General features: G+C 27.3%; 2 protein-coding genes across 4 annotated transcripts in view; one reads left to right on the top strand and one right to left on the bottom strand.

Annotated features, from left to right (window-relative positions):
• LOC122498227 (neurexin-1) overlaps window positions 1–11,393 on the top strand; it is a 413,730-nt gene that overhangs the window by 36,140 nt on the left and 366,197 nt on the right. The window lies entirely within an intron of this gene.
• LOC122498229 (zinc finger C2HC domain-containing protein 1C-like) overlaps window positions 1–11,393 on the bottom strand; it is a 33,745-nt gene that overhangs the window by 21,073 nt on the left and 1,279 nt on the right. Inside the window, exon 1 of one of the 3 annotated variants that reach the window (XM_043605876.1) lies at window positions 62–240. In XM_043605876.1, coding sequence (XP_043461811.1) covers window positions 62–169 — 108 coding nt within the window. In that variant the 5' untranslated portion in view covers window positions 170–240. Of the gene's footprint in view, window positions 1–61; window positions 241–3,801; window positions 3,886–9,398; window positions 9,502–11,393 lie in introns of those variants that run through there. The other 2 variants (XM_043605878.1, XM_043605879.1) reach the window with 2 other exon arrangements.

An 11,393-nucleotide genomic window follows, 5' to 3' on the forward strand; every position in this document is an offset into this window, starting at 1 on the left:
TTTGTGAATATTTTCTTTTTCGTGTGTTTGAAAATATAAAAAGGAAAGTGCGCTTATTTACCAAGGAATGCAAACCGGAAATGGTGGCTAGTCCTTCAGCCGTCCAAGAAGTTTCCATATTCATAGAAACACCACGTGGCTCTAACGCACGTTGAGATCTGATTGCCATTGATAATTATTTTCCCGCAAAGTCATCGAACTTTCAATGATTTTCTCACACTTTTATTATAAATATTTCACAGAAACATTTTTTTTCTCTTTATTTTATAATTTTAATTGCTTTGAGAACTGTTTTTATTATTTTCACACTATGAATTAGTATTGTTTTTAAATTTATAAAACTTGTTACATTAACACTATCTACAACAATTGCAAATAATAAATATAATAACAATAATAATAATAATAATAATAAAAAATATTAAAAAAAATAAATATAAATTAAAAAAAAAAAATTAAAAAAATTTTTTATTTTTTAAATTAAAATTTATAAATTCATTTCCTTCAATTAATAAAAAATATGGTTATAAAAATTCTAATATGATATAACGAGGATGTTAATAATATTTTTATAATAAAAATAGTAACAATAATAATAATAATAATAATAATAATAAAAATAGTAATTATGAAATAATTTAATATTAATTTTTAAATTGATTTTTTAAATTAATTTTTTAAATTAATTTTATAATTAATTAATTCAATAATAATTATTAATGTTTATTTTTATTATTCTTAAAAAAATAATAATTTTTTTGTTTATTTTTTTATTTAAATTTCAAATATGCCAGAAGAAAATTTCCAATGATGTTGTAAATATGTTATTATTTATTTCAAAAGTGTGAAAAACATATGGTACACTAGTTGAAGGCAAGATTTTATCTCAAAAGTTCATTTGTCAATAAAGTAAAATTACTACTTTACATGAAAATACTTAATTTTCATTTTCCCTCTCTCCTCCCTTTCCGCCCTCATGCCATTAAAGTTTCTTTAAAGTACATTCTGAGAATTAAAAAATTTGTCCCTTCATTTTCAAATATAATATCAACTCGATAATTTATTTTTAGCATTTCTTCCATTTTTTCAGTGAAAACAGTAAAAAATTTAAATTTAACATTAAAGTAAAAAAAGCATTTAATAATAATTATAAAAAAATTTTATAATAAACTAATTAATTATTATGATTAATTAACTGATTATTAATTGCTTAACTACTTAACAATTAGCTAGATAATTAATAATTAGTTAATTAATAATTAGTTAATTAATAATTAGTTAGTTAATTAACAATTAGTTTCCAAATTAATTAGGTATAATAGACTTTTTAATAACAATAAACTAATTAATTACAATAAGGTAATTTATAATTATAATAATAATTAAATAACATTTAGTACATTTTTTAATTAAATTAATATAAATAAATTAATTAATAATATAAATATAACTAATAAAAGTTGTTGAATTATATTATTATTAATTATGAAAATTATTGACTTTTATTGTTACTGTTAATATTATTTTCGATTATTATAAAAATTGTTATTATTTTACTTATTATTAATTGTTTATTATTATCAAATTTTTATCGTTATTAATAGATTTAAAAAATATAGAAATTATTGTTGATAAAGACATTTTTTTTCAATGACTGGAAATTTTTATTTTTAAAAAAACACAAATATCACTGAAAATATTCACTGAGGTATAGATGCGCACTTTTTGTTATAGCAACGATATTTGTGAATTTTGCAAAAAAAAAAAATAAATCCAAATCAACGAATTATTGCTAATAACCTTCAGAAAATTATTTAAGGTCATCGGATAAAAATAAACCACTGATTTCACTGTTCACAGAACACAATGATTAATATTATTGTTATAATTTTTATTATTATTATGATTGGAACAAAATATAATTATTTTAAATATTAAAAATTGTAAATTGAATTTTCTTTTTCATTATTCATTTTTTTTTAATTTTCTATAAAAATCAATTTTTTAAATGCAATTTTCGTGAATTGTCTTATTTATTTTTTTTTCTCATTTTATTTTTGCCGATAAAATGAATAGACCAAGCAATGTAACCATCACTACTACTGCGTTGCTATCAACCCCCTTAAACAATCCCCTCATTTGTCATATATTCAAAAACGCATGCGCAACTTTTTCCCTCCAAACATAATATGTGTATACATACATTGTATGCATTACAATATATATGTATATATATATATATATATATATATATATATATATATATATATATATATATATAGGTTCTACAATAACAAGAAGGAAAACACGTTTAGAAACTATGCTAGATATATGTATATTTACAACAACCGTAATAATTGCATTATTTATTAAATTCGATTATTCGATTCTTTGATTCCGCATATACTTCAGACATCAGTCTTTTCTAATCTATAAACTTAATAAAAATAGATTTATTTTTTATTACTGCAATTTCTTTTGGGTTTATTTATTATTTATTATTATGGCAATATTTATTACTTTTTTACTATTTATGCTTTTATTAATAAAAAGTTTTATCAATAAGCTTTTATTGATAAAATATTTAAAAAAATAAAGAGTATTAATTACTGTTAATTAGTAAAATATTAATTACCATTATTTGTCTATAATACAGTAATATTAAATATATATTAAGTACAAAAAAAGTGTTTAATTTATATTTAATTAATGAAACAAAAATTATTTTCTTAGACTATTAGAAATTTTTCTCAAATATAATTGCGATTATTTGAAAATTATATCATCTGAGTAAAATAAATTAAGGTCGGTTGACTTATATACATGTTAAATATGTAAACAGAGATGAATTGATTGACCCAGTGGTTAATTAGAAATAGATTAGTGACCGTATTTTTCTATTCGATCACGTGCAGAAATAATGGAATATTTAAATAAAATACTATTGAAAACTATTCAATATTTATTTTAGTTATTATTCCTGTAACGATTTTCAATTACATTTATTTCAACATTCATTTTAGTTGTTGAAAAAAAACTATTAATTATAGTTACAATTAACTATAATATTACTTATATAACTATTACTAATGACAGTATGTAGTTTAATAGGAAGAACAAAATAATAATCGTGATAAATTGCAATATTAATTAATAGTACTGTTAGTTTCTAGTAGGGGTAACCACTAATAATAATAGTGAATAAAGCAAACAATGAATAGTGTCGATAGTTACTAGTAGGGGCAGCAACTACTATTAATAGTAGTAGTTACTACTGTTAGTTGCTATCATATTACTATCGTATTACTATTATATTTCTATGGTAATATTTATTACTACTAATGGAATTTACTACTCATGGTAGATACTATTAATGGTAGTTCCTACTAATGATAGTTCCTACTAATGGTAGTTTCTACTAATTGTAGTTCCTACTAATGGTAGTTCCTACTAATGGTAGTTACTGCTGATGGTAGACACTATTAATATTTCCTACTGATGGTAGTTATAACAATTGTTAGTTACTATTAATGATCGTTATTACTACCGGTAGTTGTTATGAATAGTAGTTACTACTAGTGGTATTTACTGCTTTTGACAGTTACTTCTACTACTAGTTGCTATTAAAAATGGTTACTAGTAGTGATAGTTACTGATAATGGTAGTTATTACCACTAATGATTATAATTACTAATAGTTACAACTAATGATAGTCCCTACTACTGCTACTGGTAGTTAATTTTAGTAGTAATTAATACTATTGGTAGTTACTATAAATTTCTCATGAAATGGTGTACGAACCTCAAGAGTATATAAAATATAAAAATGATGACAGTCAAAGGCTGCACAAATTAATACTGACATTGGTAAAACGATCAGAGTGTAAAATATGTCGGTCTACGCAAATAAGTCATTCAATAAGAATAAAAAAAATCTATCGCCTACGTTTATAGACGTCTCGACCTTGTCTCGACGAGTTTACAATGTCAAAAATTTTATGTCTACGCGATTTGTCATCATATACATAATAATAAGCCTAATTCATCATGCACTGTTTAATGACATGTCAAACATAACAGAATTTATATCAAGAATAAACACAATATACATACAAGAACAAATAGAATATATAAATATGGGAGTAAAGAGAATATACGTATATACAATTTTTCCATTTACTTAAAAAATAAAAAAATATATTTTATTTTGTAAAACATATTTATATTTTGGCGTTGAATAAAGAAAGTAGAATTAGTAAATAATATTATTCAATTTTGTTACGTAGAATTTCTTTTAATTCCAATATATATGTATGTATTTGGTGTATAGAGCTAATTGAATTTTATAGTATAATGATTTGATTTGTAATTGTAATTTCGGTACGAATAGGATCGCGACTGGTTAAGCATTGTAATTAGTTGGTGGTCGGTCTCGTTGCACATGTAGGTATTATATACGTTCGTACACAATATAGATACATTGGAAACGTGCGCACCGCAATGTAAGTCGTGTAACTAGCTTAATAGGAAGTTGTTTGATGACATGACGATAGCGTTTCAAGAAAGCCAATTATGGTTTCCAAATTCTATACTATCTGTTATTCTATATATAGTGTAATACACTTCAGAGATACACATATACTCTTGTTTGGAATATAAATTTAAATCTATCAAGTTTATTTTTTTTAAATCTTTTATTATTTTTATAATATTCTTAAAAGTAACCCCCATCTGACCCTAACTATAGTTAGGGTTACTTTATAAAGTAATACTATCTTAACATGACGTTTAACTAGAGTAAAATATTTAGGGCTAATGAAACCAAAACTTATACTTATGCTACAAATGATATAATGTAGGTCAGGACCTAACCTACCTTATTTAAAGAACTTAAATTGACCTACAGTAATATCGTACTTTAACGTAACCCACTAGGACTGACATAATTTAACCAAAACCTGATATTTAATAATAAATAAACCTAAAACTAACATAATCTGAACACATTTAATCTACTATTATATAAACTACCTCAAACCTACCTATAATCTATGAATAATCCTTAAGTCCTCAATTTAAATTTACCTAGGTAAGCTTGATTGAAATTGAAATTAATTGACCCGACGTGACCTAAAGTAACCTAGACAATGCCGCCTTGAATTCTAGGTTCGATTTGGTCTGCTTTTGGTTTGAAACAGTTTAAAACAGAAATAATCAGAAACAGGAATTATAGATCGGGTCTAACCTAATTTAGACGAATTTATCCTGATATTCATAAACAAAACCATGTAACCTAAGTGAACTTATACTAAACTAATCCTTAAAAAGTTATATAATTTTTAAATTCTTAAAACTAATTTAAGATTAATTCAAGCCTAGATTAATCCAAGTTGAATTTCGCTGACCTAAGCTAACCTACATTAACCTTATCCTCTAGGCCTGACCTAAAAAACATTTAAACTGACCTCGTCTAATCTAAAACGAGCAGGATACGGGGGTTTCCATTGTAAAAGTTAGGTCGAAATCGATTGCACTCGACCCCTATCGTCTCAAAGTCAACCTGTATTCAAAGACATTTTCTAGTAATTGCGTCAAAAACAAAAGTCCACAGTGCACTAGTAATCGCTCGGAATATAATTGCCTGGAGTTGATTGAGTTTCCTTTTCACTGTTATAAGTTGGCTATCCACCAGATGAACCGCATACAATTTCACCTATCGGGTCCTTTATCATCGCTACCTGAGTTTTTAAAAAAAATACAAATTGATTATGTTGTGCAGTGGACTCGATCTTAACTCGGATAAGATTCAAGCCATGCTATATAGGAAATATTTAATTTTCCTAAGATGGCTAAGATAGAAAGTAAGATATTCGATATTAAAAAAAAATTTGTTTTTAAATAGACCAATGGCCACAATCCAAAGGCTCTTGATTAGTACAGTATCAATTTAACACTATTGCTAACAGAGTTCAATCAACATTGGCTTTGAAAATTTGATTACAAACACACCGCTCGTACGTATACTAACAATCTCTAAATAATATAAATTCAAGTCGTGGAATTTTAATAGAAGATGATGGTTTTATTTCTTCGTGCAAAGGAATAAAAAAATTCGATGCAAGTTCGAAAGAAGCGGGCGGATGAAAAAAAAAGTGTTCGAATAGAGGTTCGACAAAAAAAAAATGATGAAGCCACTTAAAGAGTCGAGAGAGAGAGAGAGAGAGAGAGAAGTGAGGAGAGGTGAAATCAAGGATCAGGCGCGTGGGAGTATCTAGACACGCGTATCTGACATCCCACTCACACACAAATCGTGTCAATAATTATTCAGGTTCAGAACTGTATGCTTCGAGCCCGCAGTTTGCTTCGACACCTACGCACATAGGCACACAAAACTGTTTTCCCATCGCTGATTCACTTCGTATTTACATCGAAATCTGCATAATTGAATGCGTCTCTGGTTTATTAAAAACTGTTTTGATACTTTTGGCTCAAAGTAGAGAAAATATTTTTTTCCCACTGTCATTTAAATTTTATGAGAAGAACACGATTTTTAATCCAAAAAGGATTCGTTGACTAAAAGTATGCGAACTTTACCAGGAGAAACGAAAATTACCTATAAACTCTGTTGTCTAGCAATGGAATTTTAAATATTAGAGATAAAGAATATTAATTTAAAGTATGACGCGTCAAGTAAACCAAAAATTAAGTTACAGAATCGTTAGTGATAAAACTTGGTAGCTTTTTTATTGTCACTACTTTTCGTTTTACTATCAATCACTATACTTTCAGTTTGTCACAATTTTGATTAATATAAAACTTTTTTATCACTACAACACTTTTTATTGTCCTCACTTTTATTGTTATTTGAAGATGTTCTGAGACAACAACAACAAAAATGAAGTAATTAACATATATAATAAAATGAAAAATAACTTCTAAACTTTTTAGTAGATGCACATCTGTATATGTATATAGGAGAAAATTGAGATTTTGATGAAATTGCATTTCAAATGGAGAGTGAGAGAACCTTTTTGTTAAGAATATTGTACTCGCAAGTTTATAGATGATTGAAGAGATAAAGAGATTAAATAGGATAGTACACAAGATAGCCAATGAATTACATCAAGCGAAACGTATAGCCCATCATACATCATACACGCTTCCAAGCGTAAATATGGCCATGATCTTTTAGACTCGCATCGCAAACTTTATTGACTCCATAAACGTTTATACACAATGCTTATATATCGACTTGCTCCGAAATGCACAAACATGCACACACATACATTTATAAACAAGTATACATATAGAAGAGAGTAGAGAACAGAATCCTTATTTTCTCTTCTACAACAATATTTGTTGGTACAAGAAAATACCATATTTACTGAAAACACAATTTCCTCCACTAAAAATACTATATACACTATATCCTCCACTATACACTTCGCTACACTAACGATACACTACTTTCAAAGTCATATCCACGTCATTTGATTTAACCTTGAAATCAGATTTGAAAAGTAAAACTTTAATTACTATTTTCTATATGTAACATGTACAATTTTTCTAAAATTGAGTAAAATCGTAAATATGGATAAAGTTTATAATAAAAAAAGCAAATAATATTGTTGAAAGTGATAGTGGTACAGGGGGAGAAGAAAAAAATAAAAGGAGAGAAAAAAAATAAGAAACAAAAAAAATTATATGAGAAAAAAGGTACTGTAAGAGAATGGAGAAAAAAAAGAATAAGGAACAAGATTCAAACAGACGGATTTGGAGACGCTTGGCTTATCAACCGCGACCTTACTCCAGGATCTCTACCCATAATGCAATGACGTCACTTCCTGTGTCTTCACACGTCCTCTTTCGACAGGAACTTTACTTGTTCGCCTTTTTTTTTTAAAGGTGTGGTCTTAAAAATAAAACTACACTACTTTTCTACCGGAGAAATATACGAAATTATAAAAAATTTAGGAAGTCTAGATAATTAAAAATATTTTAACTCTATAATGTCTGGTAATTTAAGTATATAATGGGTTTAAATAATTAAATCGAAATCTTTAACTGTTAAACCCATTAGTGACAATAGTAGAACCTCTGGTACATATATGTACCTCTTAAAAAATTTGACATTGTAATTCTTATAAATTTGAACCAATTAACAATTATTAATCTCCCGAATAAAAATTAAACTCCGATCTATGTAGACTCTATGTCATCTGGCCTACTAGGCGACATAGGCCTGCGAGTTAAAACTAACATCTATTAAAAAAACAACTTTAACACACTGAAAAAATATTATATAATGTTAAACAATCAAAAAACTCGTAAATATTCCAAATTTAAGATGGCGGATCCAAAATGGCGTCAATTTTGTTTAAATTCACCCAATTCGACTGAAACTTATTACTCGGGGTTTTTGAGGTTGCTAAATACGAATTTCACCTTAGTTTTCAAAAATTCAAAATGGAGGATCCAATATGAGTAACCAAATTTTACAAATTTCATTCGATTTACCTGAAACGTTATACTCAGGGGTTTTTTGGATCGCTGAATACGAATTTCACGTTAGTTTTCAAAAATTCAAAATCTGATAAATTATTTAAACATTCGTTAGCCACATCGGATCCGACATTTTGAATTTTTTAAAACTAAGGTGAAATTCGTATTCAGCGACTCCAAAAACACCCAAGTATCAAGTTTCAAGTAAATCTGATAAATTAAAAAAAAATTCATCAGCCATATTGGATCCGACATTTTGAATTTTAAAAATCTGAGTTCAGATTCGTAATCAGCGACCCCAAAAACCCCCGAGTAACAAGGTTTATGTAGTTTGAACAATTTTGAAAAAAATGTCCGCCATATTGGATCCGCCATTTTGAATTTTGAAAATCTGAGTTCAGATTCGTAATCAGCGACCCTAAAAACCCCCGAGTAACAAGGTTTATGTAATTTGAACAAGTTTGAAAAAAATGTCTGCCATATTGGATCTGCCATTTTGAATTTAAAAAATTTTTTAAATCTGACTTCATATTCGTAATCAGCGACCCCAAAAACGCCTGAATAACAAGTTTCAGATAAATCGAATAAATTTTTTAAAATTCGACCGTCATATTGGATTCGCCATTTTGAATTTTAAAAATCTGACTTTAAATTCGTAATTAGCGACTTGGATTATTCAAAAGACCAGATTGTTTTTGATAGAGGACATTCACACGATCATATTAAGACCTTAACCTCTGTGATCGGTTCCATAATAGAATTTTGGACAACCTACTGATCCGATTGACTTGGAATGTCATATTAATTGATATTAATATGATTTATATAATAATTCCATTATAATTAATTTTATATTTTCTACTTTTTACATTATTAATAAAGAATTAAGAAAATTACCTGAAGCATTTCGAGTCGGCTTGATGACGCTTGAGGGGCCGCCATCTTTCCCCAGGACACTTATTTTTGACCAATCAGAGTGTGGCTTTTTCGTGGTGTAAAACTGAAAGCAGAGAAGAGAGATAGTGGTCTAATTAGAAGCGTAAACGAAAACAGTCGTTACAAACAGCAACGTGTACCGTAATTGCAAAGCAAGTCAGCGTGGTTTAGTGGATTGGTCACCACGAGCAAGCATTATACTCAATCGTGTTCAACAGAGAATGACCTTTATACTAGTTCATATCGTTTTACGATCACGTTATATATATATTCTATCAAACCTCCAATCAAATATATGTCTTATAACAATACACGTTTTCATATATAAATAGTCATAATTTTGACTTTCGTCAGTATTCAAACGAAGAAATACAGGATATTCTATTATATTAAAGAATAATTTTTTGATTTTTCATTTTAGAATTTAGATAATCCAGTCCAGAAGTTCAAAGTAGTACTTTTTATATGTATGTGCATTAATTATTAAATTGAAATAGTAAATAGTTTTTTCAGAAAAAATTCCTAAAATATCGACTTTTTTCGTCTGTCTAACTGGATGTATAACCCCTTAAGAATTTTCGTTCTCAATTCCGATTACATATATATTTTTGTCCAGGAAGGAATTCACTTTAACTTTCCAGCAATATAAAAGAAGAATAGGGGAGAAAAAGCTTCTTTTTTTTTGTTAATACGACGAGACCGTAAGGTGGAAATGCGGGTCCGAGTGACATTGAAATAAGAGAAAATAACATGTTAACTGATACATTCGGGAAGTGGTGAGGAAGAAAGCATGCTCCGCGTTCTCTTGGGTAAATACAACCCTTTCGGTCAGATTACTCGTTTTGCAGAAAAACCCGTGGTACGGTCTGCTGAGTCGAGACACTTGAATGCGACATGAAACGGATCTTGAAAGCAAAAAAAAAAAAAAAATTATATATAGGGAGTAAAATAAAAATAATTATAAATTATAAATAATTATTAACGAATAAAGACCAAACAAAAGCGACACGAAAAGTCACATAAGCTATATTATAAAAAGAAGGGACATTCACCTACAAAATTTGAAGCCGAAAATTGGTTTCGTAGGATGATAAAAAAATCCAGTAAGGACCACTTGAGGATCTACTTAAACAACATATTTACTTTAGTTATATTGATAAACATCATATACTCAAACACCATTTTTATCTTTATAAGTAAATATAGGTTAGAAGTAAATCGTTTCATTATACCATACATTTTTAAGATAAAATTAAAAAAAAAATTTAATTAAAAATTTCAGAAATAATTAAAATCCTTCTTCACCGTAACTTAAATAAAGTTAATGGGTGTGATTTACACTGTACTGCAAATATGCAACTCTGGTAATTTGCGTGTAAACGACTCTTTAATTGAATTAATCATGTCGTTAAAGAGGTCGAAAAATGCAAATTGATGATAGTCAATTTAATCATAATATTATACCTACTCTTAAACAAAAATTCTTATCTAGTTCAAAAAATCTAAAATATTAACAATATTCAAATAAATTTAAGAATTAAAAACATAAAAATTAAAAATTATCGTTATTACTATTAGCATTACTATTGGGCTATTATAATTATTATAATTATCATTATTTTTATAATTTTTATAATTTTTATTATTTGCAGGAAGTGAAAGACCATAACCTTGAAGTTCATTAATAAATGAAGTTATTATCCATTTCATTGACAGAAAGAAAATTCTCGGAATTTAAAAACTTGTGTCCTTAGGAGTAATTCAGAGGAGTGACTCATTAAAAAAAATGACGTAAGCAGTTCACGCGACGCTTATGGTCAAGACCAGTCAAGACCTAAAATAAACGACCTGCATGTACATATAAGAGATTCAAAAAACTTCATTTCAAACTGATTGAATTCAGAAAATGATTATTATGCGAAAGTAAAAATTTTTTCCGAAAAACAATCAACAATT

This window comes from Leptopilina heterotoma, unplaced genomic scaffold, assembly GCF_015476425.1.
Source record: "Leptopilina heterotoma isolate Lh14 unplaced genomic scaffold, ASM1547642v1 Lhet_144, whole genome shotgun sequence".
Classification (NCBI taxonomy): Eukaryota; Metazoa; Arthropoda; class Insecta; order Hymenoptera; family Figitidae; genus Leptopilina; species Leptopilina heterotoma.